This window comes from Pelophylax lessonae (genome assembly GCF_965119305.1).
Source record: "Pelophylax lessonae genome assembly, chromosome: 10".
Taxonomy (NCBI): Eukaryota; Metazoa; Chordata; class Amphibia; order Anura; family Ranidae; genus Pelophylax; species Pelophylax lessonae.
The window spans coordinates 156434222-156448543 of NC_138777.1; the positions used below are offsets into that span (position 1 = coordinate 156434222).

Here is a 14322-nt window from a genome sequence, read left to right on the forward strand (position 1 = left end):
ACTGATTTATTATCTTAACTTAACAATTCAGATTTAAGCACTGTGATTCTTTTTGGAGCTTGCATCGAAGGCGTAGTTTTACGTGACAAGTAAGTCATGTTTATTTTATTTTTTTCTGCTTTTATTAAGTTGTTCTTTGTGCACATTGTTATTTTAACTTGTTAGGCCTACATTTTTTTCCATTCAAAATTTCCACCTAAAAATGCATTTTTTTTTTTCAAATTCTTTATTTTGATTTTGTTAGAAAAATACACAGAAATCAAAATGAAGTTTTGTATATAGCAAATAGAAGTTTGCAATAATTTCTTACTATTAACAGCATTACCACCTCAGATAAAGCAGAAAATATATTATTTAAAAAGTCTTACATAGACTAAAATGATGAGGCTTTTATCTGAAGTAGCGAGTAAACCTGTCACCAATGACAAGATAATTCATATATTCATGTGAGGATGCAGTATACACGGTTCTGGGTAGTGTGAATCACAAACACAAAGAAACAAAAATAAAACAAATAATCACTGTTTAACCAAAGGCTCTTGCTCCCACTGCATGCATTCTAGATCACATTAAAACAAAGTGAAAAAGGGAGGTGGCCATGTTAGAGATGTCATGGTGGCCATTTTCCCTTGGTCTGGGTGGTCTCTGGCTGGCAGCCATGTTTGTGTAGCCCTATGATGTCACAGCAGCCATTTTCCGTCCGGGAGATGCTGGAGACGACCAAAGCCTCGTGGGGATGCCGAAGCTCCTTCTCTTCCTCCTCAGTTTCCTCTTTCTGTGCCCTGGACATATCAAAACGGATAGCGTCCATGGTTTTGCTGGGCCCGAATTCTGAGCATTCCAATGAGAAGGAAATTGCGGTCGGTAGGGTCCTAGGGGGACCCGGTTATCTCTCTCAGCTGATGGGTACCCTGAGCCTTGGGGGGATCCTTTAGTGCTTCCAAAAGATCGTTTTTGTATTGCAAGGTCTTCCTTTCCTTATGGAGATTCAGGGTCACTTCTCCCCCACTGACCCCCTAATGGAGGTAGCAGGTCCCTTGAAACCCCAGCTTCCCATGGTTGCGCTGACAGCGATTTTGCAGTCCTTAGTGTCCTGGGTGGAAGTGGTGTGTGGGCAAAGGCCCAGGAGAATGCATTACCTGCCTTTAACCAATCAGTCTGTCTCATCTGATTCTGAGCCTGATGTCGCTGTGGACGCGGCCCGTCTAGTTGGGCTTAATATTATACCCCCAGATCCATCTGATAGTGAGTATGATTCCATCATGGTCACAGCAGCGAATGAGAAAGGTAGAGACACTTATCACTACAGTATGTGAGATTTTAAAAATAGAGGATGCTGCTGATGTTGTTTGGTACGCATAAGTCACCTCGCACTCCAAAGGTGTTCCCTTATGTGCTTTATTTTGTCAGGTTTTCCTGTAAGGAATGGGAACAATCAAAATTACCGTTTGTGGTCCCCAAACGTTTCGCTGTACATTACCCTTTTGAGGAGTCACTTTTAAAAAAGTGGACTAGTCCGCCAGTGGTGGACCCTCCTGTTTCCAGATTGAATAAAGCAACCATGATCCCAGTAGAGGAATCTCTGTCTTTTAAAGACCCGGCTGACAGGAAAGTTGAGGCTGCGGCACGCAGCATGTTAATTATGGCTGGTTTGGTAATGCAGCTAGTCTCTGCCTCAGCCCTGGTGTCTCAAACCCTAACTGATTGGGCCAAGCTTTTGCGCCAGGAACTGGGGAGTGAGCAGGTCCCCGCTGCTTATGTTGATTTAGCGGACCAGTTGGTCCATGGGCTGCAGTTTATTTGTGATGCAGCTTTGGATACAGCTTCTGTGCTGTCAGAACTTTGTTTCAGCGGTGGTGATTAGGCGCGTGCTGTGGCTTAGGAATTGCTCCACAGACCAAGCCTCTAAGAAAGCGCTCATTGATCGCGATCGCCTGTTTGGGGCTACCTTGGATGACATCATTAAGGGTATCACGGGGGGGTGGAAGTACATTCCTGCCATAATCCAGGAAAGGGAAGGAGCCTCGTTGCAGACGGGGGCCCTCCTTCTCAGCCCAATGAAAATTATTTTGTGATTCTGGGATGGAGAATATGGGAAACAGATCTTTCAAATCTTCCCCGGGGGGTTCCAAGCAACCTTGGTCTGGTAAGCCTAGAGCTAGCGTCTCCGGACCCACAGACAAGATCCCTTCAGCATGAAGGTCTGCCCTCACCCATTATTGGGGTGGGGGGACATCTTCTCTTATTTCTGGCCTTGTGGACCTCCTTCATGAGCGTCAAGGGGATCCAGAAAGGGGGACAAAGTTTGTCCTTTTCAGGTCTGGAGTCTCCTTGTGCGGATTTAATTCCTGCAAAGGTTCAGGTGATGTCCGATCTACCTAAGGTCCCCCCTATCCCTGTCCAGGAAATTGATTTACCTAGGTCTGATTTTAATTCTGACCAGGATGGTCCTCCTTCTGGGCAAACTTAAGGAACCACAGACCATGATTCACCGGCTGCTGTCACACAGACAGTTCTCTCTTCTTACAGGGTCTGAGTATGGTGGTATCCACCTTCAAGACCGTTCTGTTTCCACAGTCCTACATTCAGCTCCTTTAGCAAGTTTAGCTCCACAGAAGGATGCTGAAGTTTGTGGCGAGATCACTGGTTCCTCTGGCAGACGTCGCAGGCGTCCAAGGGACACGGTAAGGCCAGTATCCTCCTTGGCTCAGGCTTCTTCCGCAGTTCCTGTGAGGAATCGAGAGCAAGGATCTTCCAATCATTCTGGTGGCCGTAAACGTCCTTTTGGGGGCTTCCTCTCATAGAAGACAGTTGTTCCAAGGGTTGATCTACCATTCTGCTTTACAGTCGCTAGTTTTAATGGCTTAGCTACTGAAAGCCAGGTACTGGGGGATAGAGTGATCCCTATTATGGTGAAGGCGGGGGAGTCATTTTCCAGCCAGATATACCATCGTACCTTGACTCCTCAATCCTTTTCTGTGGCTCGGATCTTAACCTTTCTTCAACGGGGCGTTGATCAGAAGTTGGCCTTGAGTACCATCAAGGGCCAGGTGTCTGCCCCGGCAATCTTCTTTCAGCAACCCCTAGCCATGCACTCTTTAGTTCGTACCTTCATTCACTTCATTCAGGGGGTTCGACATGTGGCTCCACCTATGCGGTCTCTTTTGCCTCCATGGGATTTAAATTTAGTGCTTTCGGTTCTCCAGAAACCTTCATTTGAGAATATTCGGGAGATTGCCTTGCCTACGTTATCTCAGAAGGTAACATTCTTGGTGGTTTTTACCTCAGCCTGCAGAGTATCGGAATTGGAGGCATTATCCTGTCGCAGTCCCTATTTAGTGGTCCATAGGGATAAAGTGGTTCTTCTTCCTTGTCCATCATTCCTGCCCAAAGTTGTCTCTGACTTCCAATTGAATGAGGACATTGTGTTGCCTTCCTTGTGTCCCAAGCCGGCTCTTTCCGAGGTATTTCCTTTGTATTCCTTGGATGTGGTTCGTGCGATTCGGGTGTATCTGGCAGCTACTGAGTCCCTTTGGAGGTCAGACTCGCTTTTTGTGGTTACGGACGGATCAAGGGCAAGGCTGGCTGCTTCTTGAGCTACCATCTCCAGATGAATCAGACATATGGTAACTCAGGTCTATTCTATTAAATGTCAGGTTCCACTTGGGCCTTCTGTCATCAAGCATCAATGTTGCAAGTTTGCAAGGCAGCCACTTGGTCGTCGGTGCATACCTTCACAAAATTCTATAAGGTAGATACTTTGGAATCTGTGGATGCTTCTTTTGGCCTCAAAGGTTTGCAGGCTGCTGTTTAAGAGGGGCTGTTCCCCTCTGAGGGGTGTTTTTCTTTAAACTCTTTTTCAGATGGGGCTCTTGTGACCCAGTTAAGGCTCCTGTGTCCTGGTTAAGGGCTCTTATGTTTAGCCTTAGTTAAACATAAGAGATTTGTTTAGTTATTTTTCCCACCTCTCATTTTGCTTTTGCCACTGCTTTTGGATGTCCGAGTAGATATGATTTATGATGGAGCGCTGTGTCTGTCGATGAACGAAAGCGAAAATGAGATTTTTGTACTTATAAAATCCATTTCTCTAAGTTCAATGGACACAGCACCCACCCCCTCTATGGGGTTCTGATACTTCTAATACTGCTTGCTACTAAACTGATTGCCTAGAGCAGAGAGAGGGGTTATGTACCAAGCAGAGGACGGCCCATGAGCGTAGCCAGGTGTTTATTGTTCTGCCTAGTCCTACTCCTTCTAAAACTGGAGCACTCAATCTGGTGCAGCTGTGTATGGTAGCCAATCAGCTTCTGACTTCAGCTTCTTCAATTAAACTTTGACAATAAAACCTAGAAGCTGATTGGTTTCTGTCCAGAGCTGCGCCAGATTTTGCATGCTCCAGTTTTAGTAAATCTCCCCCATGTCTTGGCGTATAGTACACATAGCTCACTTATATTGATGTACAGCAGTCTTTGCAAGATTTTAACATTTTTTTTTTTTTTTAATCACTGAAGTAGTTTAAGTTTGAATATCAAACTAAGCTGTTTAGAGTTCCTTAATAAAATTCTTAACGCTTTGACTTTCAAAATCGTTGTCTTATTATTATATCATATGTCTAATTCTGACATTATTGAAAATGGACAGGTTCTCCATCGAAATGTTATATTAAGCATTGTAATATATGTATATATTTTTTTTGCACAGGTATGGTAGTGCAGTGAACAAAAATCTGGTGGTTGGAACCCTTTCATGGCCTTCTCCATGGGTCATAGTTATTGGTTCTTTCTTTTCTACATGTGGAGCTGGATTACAGAGTCTCACTGGAGCTCCACGTTTACTTCAGGCCATTGCCAAGGACAACATAATTCCATTTTTGAGAGTGAGTAAGCTTTATTTCATGTATATTTTTATTTAAGTCGTGCATTGTGGTTGACAAAATGGGGATAATTAATTTTTGAAAATGAATTGAGAAATTATAAATATACAATAGGTGCTAACCATTTAATTTACATTTTTAATTATAAACCGTAGCAAATGTTTTTACCTTTTTTATTGTTCTGTGATTTCATAACAAATTGGCAAGCTTCCTTTTCAAATCTGTCAAAATTAGGGAAAATAAATGGTGATAATTAGGAATGAGATTTGGGTTCAAAGCCACCTTGGATATGAGGTGGTTCAGAAAAATGTTAAATTTTATAATAGAAAATTTGCACCTAAACCCAATGCACTAAACAACTTTTGCCCTTGATAATGTGGGCTCTAATCTGAAGGAATGGACAAGATGGCCCCCTTACTATTAAATGGTTGACTCCCACTAGCCATGTTGTCAGTGTGAGTTGGAGCTGGTTAACCACTTGCTTACTGCCCTACAGCACTTTTACTGCTACATGGTGGCAGCTGTGCACAGGATCACGTATATATAAGTGATCCTGAACTTCTGTCTTCACAGCAGTCAATCTGCAGATCTCGGGGACTCTGTCCTCTGGCACCCACCGATCATAGTATAACACAGAGAACTGAGATATGCCTTTGTAAACAAGGCATATCTCAGTTCTGATGGGGAAAGGGACCGATCCTGTGTCTCTGCAAGGCAGGGACTAGAATCAGTCTCTTCCTTTAGTGAAAGCAGCACACTGTGTACACAAAACCACTGGCTAGGCACACAGTTAACCCTTTATTTACCCTAGAGGGTTAACCCCCTCCCAGCTAGTGTCATTAGTACAGTGACAGTGCATATTTTTAGCACTGATCACTGTATTAGTGTCACTGGTTCCCGAAAAGGGTCAGTTAGTGTCTGATAGTCCACCACAGTATCACAGTCCCCCTATAAGTCATCTATCACCGCCATTACTAGTATGAAATACATTTCTTAAAAAATTTTCATAAATTTCATAAAAAAAATTCAACAAATATATCCCATAGTTTGTTTACGTTAGCAATATACTCTTATTGGGATTTTTTTTACTAAAAACATGTAGCAGAATACATATTGGCCTATTTTATTGAAGAAATGTGACTTTTTTTTACATTTCCTTTTTTTTTTATTGGATGTGTTTTATTGCATAAAGTAAAATATATTGTTTTGTTTTTTTATTGTTTTTTTAATTGTCAGTCTATTTTTTGTTTATAGCGCAAAAAAAAAAATACACAGTGGTGATCAAATACCGCCAAAAGGAAGCTCTATTTGTGGGGAAAAAAATTCCTTATATTTTATTTGGGTACAGTGTGACCAGGCAATGGTCAGTTAAAGTAACTCAGTGCAGTATGCAAAAAATGGCCTGGTCATGAAGGGGGGTAAATCTTCCGGAGGTCATGTGGTAAAGAAATCTGACAAATCTGTGTAGGGAGAGATATTCTGCTATACAGTGCTGTGGATTCTTGTGTGGTGGACTATATACTCATGTAACCCTTGTGTTGGCTATCCATCATAGGACTTTTTCTGTATCAGCAACAAGAATGCTTGCTAGCCTCTATGCCAATGTGCTTTTGTTTGGGGCGGAGGGGGGGTTGGTGTTTGTCTTTTAGGGTATACATATTTATAGGTAAGGGATATTCTAGTTGATTTTGTCTTGGTGAAGTTTTTTCAAGTTTGGGGTGTGCAGCCTATATACTTGTTGCTAAATAGTTGTTGGTGTTGCTCTTTTGTACACAACATCCCACTGCCTTGCTGTTTGGTAATTAGTGTGCACCAAAAGTAGCACACATTCATCACCAAATCACCAACCAGGTGCCAGCCCTACCATGGGTCCCAGTGGGTCCATTGGACCCAGGCGGCAGTTTAAGCAGGGGTGGCCCTGGCCACCATCTCTATGTCTGAAGGAAATGCAGTGTGAATCCAGCCTCCAGCATATGTCTGTCACGGACGGACGGCGTCACCTCACCCCCTCAGTTCCTCCTCCTGTGTACATTGCTGCCAGGGAGCGGCCAAGCAGGACCAGCGGCAATGGTTTTTGAGATACATTGGATGGGCATGGCTTGGGGACGGAGCCAGAAGGGAGCATGGGTTAGGGAGCAGAGAACGTTTCCCGACGGGAAGGTGCGCAACATTCTCATCACAGTCAGTGTCAGACACACAGCATAGCAGTACCCACTCATCAGAGACAGTGCTGCAAGACGAAAGAGGCTCAGGCACAACTTTGCCAGCTGCAGAGTTGCGTTCTACTTTCATAGTAAATGTGAGTGGCTGGCCTGGCTTAATTGGTTTCTCTTATGTATGTTGTTCACTCAGCTCAGGGCAAGATCAGTGCAATCACAGTGCCATCAATGCCCCATCAGCACAATCACAGTGCCCCATCAGTGCAATCACAGTGCCATCCGTGCCCCATCAGTGCAATCACAGTGCCATCAGTGTCCCTTCAGTGCGATCACAGTGAGTCATCACAGTGCCCCATCAATGCAATCACAGTGCCCCATCAATGCAATCACAGTGCCCCATCAATGCAATCACAGTGCCCCATCAGTGCAATCACAGTGCCATCCTTGCCCCATCAGTGCAATCACATTGCCATCAGTGCCCCATCAGTGTAATCATTGTGCCATCAGTGCCCCATCAGTGCAATCACTGTGCCATCAGTGTCCCATCAGTGCGATCGCAGTGAGTCATCACAGTGCCCCATCAGTGCAATCTGTGTCATCAGTGCCATCACAGTGCCCCATCAGTGTCAATACAGTGCCCCATCAGTGCAATCACAGTGATACTACAGTGCCCCATCAGTACAATCACAGTGCCATCAGTGCCCCATCAGTGCAATCACAGTGCCCTATCAATGCCATCACCAGTAAATCTGACTTATAGTTTTAATTATCATGAAAGAAGATAGTGGCTGTGGGGGCCATTTGGTTGGCGTTATTTATTTTTTTCAATTTTGGGGGGAAGCATTTTATTCTTGGACCCAGGCAGCACAATGTCTTGGGCCAGCCCTGTCACCAACCATACTTTTTAGTAAAAACTAGGCATTCAAATGACTCCCCCCCCCCCCCCCCCCAAAAAAGATATATCTTGAGATGCAGAGCTAGAAAAGAGAGACAGTAATACTGTGTGTGGATGTAGTAGATGGCTAGTGGGTCCTGCAAGACATATCAGTTGTAGGGCCACACAGATGGTAGAGTACATGTGCTATTTTCCCCCAAAGTGGCTGACCAGTATACTGTATACCCAGCAGATATTTGACTGTCTGACAACTCCTTCCACACACCTACATTCTCCCAGAGACCGAGCACCCAGTTGCCTGCTAGCCTTACTAATTTAACCCCTTCCCTCTCCTCTCTTGCTAGAACCCGATAAACAAGAGTCTGCAGGGTCGTGTGACCATATTGTGGCAAACTTGCAGCAAGATTTGAGTGATGTGCAAGCCATACTCTCTCTCTTTAGAGGCAATTGAGTACTGTGCATGATACTTTTTTTATTTGCACTAACCTACAATTTTTCAGGGCAAGCTTTCGAGGTTTGTTCCCTTCAAGGTCCCAGCAGCACTAATTCACAAACAGGGAAATGGTGATATGACCATAGAAGAAGAGTGTGACGTGAGTCACTTTGGTTGGGGGGCTTGTGGAACCCAGATTGCTTCAGGGAGGTTGGGAGACTCATTGTCGAGCTTCCCCAGCCCCTCTTATGTGTATGTCACCCTGTGTCTATTATGGCTCGTTTCCACTGAGCTTTCTGGTACGGTTCGGTTCGGTACGGTACGCTATTTATGCCGTTTCTATTATGAATGGTACCCTAATTCCGAACCGTACCGTACCACTTTTTGGTACCCTTTCGTTGGGGTACCAAGCACATTAGTTCCGTACCAACAGGGTGGAGCTACACTCTGCAGAACTTTGATTGGTTGACAGAGAATCGTCTCACAGCTTTCCTGCTACACCACGCCTATCATGAAAGGGAACTATTGGCAGTGGAAACGCAATGTGTACCGTTCCGAACCGTACCGTACTGAACCGAACTGTACCGTACCACTCAGTGGAAACAAGGCATTAGGGGCACAGGGTGACCAAGAACCCCAGTTGGATCTGCACTAGTCAGACTCGCTGTACAACCACACTGGACGCAGCCTTTCGCGTTAACCCGGTTCATCTGTCAGCCATTGCTTTGCCTTGGCCAATACATCATCAGAAGAGAAAGGATGGTTCTTGTATCTAGGATCCAAAAGACATGCAAGCACAACAGTTTTATTCTCCTCATGCTTCTCAAACCTTTTGGCGAGGCTGTCCCTCATGGCCTGCCTACATGCTTTGATGCCACGTGTGTTGGGTCCTTCATTCTGTTAAAGTTCCATTGTGTTGGATACAGACTGTATCAGGTTGTTTTTGGGTAGGCCAAGGTCTTCCTGAATGCACCTCAGTCGCTGCTTGCCAAGAACACAATGGTGGAAATGGCCTGCGCACTTCTTCAGCATGGTAATAATGTCCAGCAAAGCTTTCTGGTGTGACAGACCATAATTTACCACCAGTTTGAGGGTGTGTGCCATGCAACTGAGGTCTGACACTTCAGCATGTCTCATACCTTTAACCATGTTCGCTCCACTGTCTCGCAGCACAGGCATCACTCCGTCTTTGCTGATTCCCCATTCTTCTAGCATGCCTAGAAACTTTTCATTAATGTACTCCCCAGTGTGGGATCCTTGCATCACTTTTGTATTCAACACCAAATGCCTTCTTGTCCATCCGCTGTCAATGTAGTGGCATGTAAGACTCATTAGTGATTCTGTTTTTCCTGACCAGCAGTCCATCATGAATGAGAGTGAGTTGCCAGCATTCTCTGGTTGCAGCATAGTGTTTACTTTGTCAACGACCTTTTGGTGAATCTTTTGCAGCATTTCAGTTCGATAAAACGTGTCACTCTTCAGTGTGTACCTTGGCTCAACTATGGACATCAACCGCCTAAATCCAGAGTCACACACTATTGTAAATGGCTGGTTATCAGTGACCATCATCTCAGTGATTACTCTGTCCAGCAGTTGTGATCTTCCATCAGATTTTAGCCACCTGTTTTTTTTTCTGAAACATATCTGTTATTATTGCCTAGGATAGGGATGATTCACCTTGTGATTCATTTTGTTTTTTCTGTGCTGCATTATACAATTCAAGATGATGAACTCTTAGATGGGCCCAAAGATTAGACTTATTTTTTGTTTTTGCAGTTATTGATCCCATGCTCACATTGTTTTTGCATGTGTTGCACAGTGCTACTGATTTCCCTGGCGATGGAGAAGAGAAATACTCCCAGACCACACATTTAATTTTTCTATCTCCATCCATCTCCATTGAAACAAGAAAGAGTCAGACACTAATTTAGGCTTACACAAAATGGCTGGCTGGCACCCTGTGGTGGCTGGCTGGCATCCTGTTGTGGGTGGCTGGCTGGCAGGCACAGTGTGGTGGCTGGCTGGCAGGCACGGTGTGGTGGCTGGCTGCCTGGCACCCTGTTGTGGGTGGCTGGCTGCCTGGCACCCTGTTGTGGGTGGCTGGCTGGCAGGCACAGTGTGGTGGCTGGCTGGCAGGCACGGTGTGGTGGGTGGCTGGCTGGCACCCTGTTGTGGGTGGCTGTCTGGCTGGCACCCTGGGGTGGGTGGCTGGCTGGCACCCTGTGTGGTGGGTGTGTGGTGGTTGGGTGGCTGGCTTGCACCCTGTGGTGGGTGGCTGTCTGGCTGGCACCCTGTGGTGGGTGGGTGGCTGGCTGGCTGGCACCCTGTGGTGGGTGGGTGGCTGGCTGGCTTGCACCCTATAGTGGGTGGTTGGGTGGCTGGCTGGCACCCTTTCGTGGCTGGCTGGCACCTGGTGGGTGGCTGGCTGTCATCAAGCTTTGGTGGCTGGCTTGCACCCTTTTGTGGCTGGCTGGCTGGCAGGCACCCTTTTGTGGCTGGCTGGCACCCTGTGTGGTGGATGGCCTGGCACGTACAGGCCCAGGGCCTGTGGCTGGAGAGCTGGAACAGTCAGGAGGAGGACTCAGGCAGGGCCTGTGGCTGGCTGGTACACTACACTTTGAACTGTGTGGGACTGGGTTGCTGGCTGGCACCGGGCAGCTGTGGGTGGTGGGTGGCCGCGGCGGCTGTGTTACAGAACAGATACAGAACGTGTGTCAGAGAGAGTGTTTTTTGTTGGTCACTGTTATCAATTATCACAGAACAGAATACAGAACGTGTGAAAGACTGTTGGTCACTGCACTCACTAGATGTAGAAGAACTCTGTCCCGACTCTCCCGACCGACCGCCTGTGCCGCATGCAGACTCCATTGTGGCAGCAGTGGGTAAAAGGCACTGTAAGGAGGCAGAGGGAGGCGGCCTACGAGCTGCCCAGTGCGCCGAGGCGTGTGGCGCAACATACGCGATGACGTCACGAATATCGGTAAATCCAAATTTCGATTCCGATATATCGGGGAAAGTGCATATGGGCCCCGATATATCGGCATTGACAATAATCGGTCGATCTCTAACCTTTATTCCATTGTCTCTGTCTGCCCTTAAGATCAACCTATTATGGGATGTATATGTGTATGTGGATTGGCTGCTAAGGGGGAGGGGGGGTTGTCCCAGAGTGTATATCTCTTTGTGCCTGTGTGTGAAAAAACAGTTTTGATTCTGGTTCACTCCATCCGATTCAACCAAAAAAAAAAAAACTGTATTGAAAACCTAACCATACAATCCCATATACACAATCCTATACCCGCTGTTGATCCAGAGGAAGGCGAAAATAAACCCCAGCAAAGCATGAACCAATTTGCTACAAAAGGGGAAAAAAATTGCTTCCTGATCCCCCGAGAGGCAATCGGATATTCCCTTGATCAACTTTACCTAAAAATAATTTTTAGTACCCATTTATATTATGTGCACCCAGGAAAGAATCCAGGCTTTTTTTAAAGCAATCTAGTGAGCTAGCCAGAACCACCTCTGGAGGGAGTCTATTCCACATTTTCACAGCTCTTACGGTGAAGAAACCTTTCCGTATTTGGAGACGAAATCGGTTTTCCTCTAGACGTAAAGAGTGCCCCCTTGTCCTCTTTGTTGACCTTAAAGTGAACAACTCAACACCAAGTTCACTATATGGACCCCTTATGCATTTATACATGTTGATCATATCCTCCCCCCCCCCCCTAATCTCTTCTCAAGAGAGAATAAATTCAGTTCCTCTAATCTTTTCTCATAGCTGAGCTCCTCCATGCCTCTTATCAGTTTGGTTGCCCTTCTCTGCACTTTCTCCAGTTCCCCGATATCCTTTTCAAGAACTGGTGCCCCAAACTGAACTCCATATTCCAGATGAGATCTTACTAATGATTTGTACAGGGGCAAAATTATATCTCTCTCTCTGGAGTCCATGCCTCTGTTAATACAAGAAAGGACTTTGCTTGCTTTGGAAACTGCAGCTTGGCATTGCATGCTATTTATTATTAAGCTTATGATCTACCAGAAAACCCAGATCCTTCTCCGTTATGTATTCTCCCAGTTTTACTCCACCTAGTATGTACGATGCATGCATATTCTTAGCCCCCAAGTGCATAACTTTACATTTATCAACATTAAACCTCATTTGCCACATAGTTGCCCAATGAAACAGTGCATTGAGTTCAGCTTGTAAGTTGGAGACATCCTGTAAAGAAGTTATTCCACTGCAAAGCTTGGTGTCATCTGCAAAGACTGAAATGTTACTTTTAATCCCAGACGCTATATCCTTTATAAAGATATTAAAAAGTAAGGGTCCCAACAATGAACCTTGGGGTACACCAATGATAACTTTTAGACCATTCAGAGTAAGAATCATTAACCACTAATCTCTGAATTCTATCTTTTAGCCAATTTTCTATCCAATTACAAACCGATCTTTCTAAGCCAGTAGACTTTACCTTACACATTAGCCATGTGTGGGGAACTGTGTCAAACGCTTTTGCAAAATCCAAGTTTACTACCTCCACAGCCACCCCTCTGTCCAAGGCTTTACTTACCACCTCATAAAAAGAAATCCGGTTTGTTTGACAACTTCTGTCTTTCATGAATCCCCGAATCCATACTGTCTGTTGTTTAAAATATTGTTTTCCAGCAAGAACTCATCTATGTGGTCTTTGATTAAACTCTCCAATATCTTCCCAACTATAGAAGTTAAACTAACAGGTCTATAGTTACTTGGCAAAGACTTTTATCCCTTTTTAAATATAGGCACCACATTGGCCATACACCAATCAAGTGGTACTATTCCAGTCCTTAACAAGTCCCTAAAAATTAGAAACAAAGGCTTAGAAATGACATTCTTTTAGGATGCATGGGTGGATGCCATATCCACCCTTATTCTGTCTAAATATTTCTGGTCCATATCACTTATGAGCCATTGTGGATCATTTGGAGCTGTGTCAATACCGTCCTCATTATGGTAATGAGCTCCCCCATGCTCCTTTCTATATACATAGCTGAAGAAAGTATTTAATAAATTTGCCTTCTCTTTGTCCCCAGTCACCCACTCCTGATTTTTTTTTACTGTTAATATATTTGAAGAATTTTTTGGTGTTTGTCCTACTATCTTTTGCAATCTGTCGTTCGATTTGAATTTTTGCGTCCTTGATTTCCTTTTTGCATATTCTGTTATATTCTTTGTAACAATTAAACAATGATAGTGTTCCCTCGTTTTTATATTTTTTAAAAGCTCTTTTCTTTTTATCTATAGTTTTTTTTAACTTTTGCCGTGAGCCACATAGGTTTTATTTTTAGCCTTTTAAACTTATTACCCATGGGTATGTACTTTGCAGTGAGTTTGCATAAAGTCTTTTTGAAAAATTCCCATTTCTGTTCTTTGCTCATCGATGCCAATATTCCCTCCCAGTCTAAATCCTGGAGAGCAGCCCTCATTCTTGGAAAATTTGCTCTCTTAAAGTTAAGTGTTTTTGTATTTCCTGTATGCGTTTTTTGCTTACAGCTAACATTAAATGAATGTTATGGTCACTGCTACCCAGATGTTCTTTTATATGAACATCGTTAATAAGCTCTGCATGGTTTGAGATTACCAGGTCCAACAGAGCATCATTTCTAGTGGGGGCCTCAATAAACTGCACCATAAATTGTCTTGTAATAGGCTTATACATTTTTGCCCTTTAACTGTTCTAGCAGTGCCATTACTCCAGTCAATGTCTGGGTAGTTAAAATCCCCCATTATTAACACTGTCCCACTCCCAGCCCTTGCAGCCCTTTCCATCTGTGACAGGAGCTGAGCCTCCACCTCCTCAATAATACTGGGAGATCTATAACAAACTCCAATGATAATCCTTGTATTACGCACACCCATGTACATTTCAACCCATACTGCTTCAGATTCAGCACACACTCCATCAACTAGGTCATCTTTCAC

General features: G+C 44.5%; 1 protein-coding gene across 2 annotated transcripts in view; it reads left to right on the top strand.

Moving 5' to 3' along the window:
• SLC12A4 (solute carrier family 12 member 4) overlaps positions 1 to 14322 on the top strand; it is a 363765-nt gene that overhangs the window by 187584 nt on the left and 161859 nt on the right. For both annotated transcript variants that reach the window (XM_082270400.1, XM_082270401.1), the window contains 2 exons: positions 32 to 89; positions 4702 to 4876. In XM_082270400.1, the coding sequence (XP_082126526.1) occupies positions 32 to 89; positions 4702 to 4876 (233 nt within the window). The remainder of the gene's footprint in view (positions 1 to 31; positions 90 to 4701; positions 4877 to 14322) is intronic.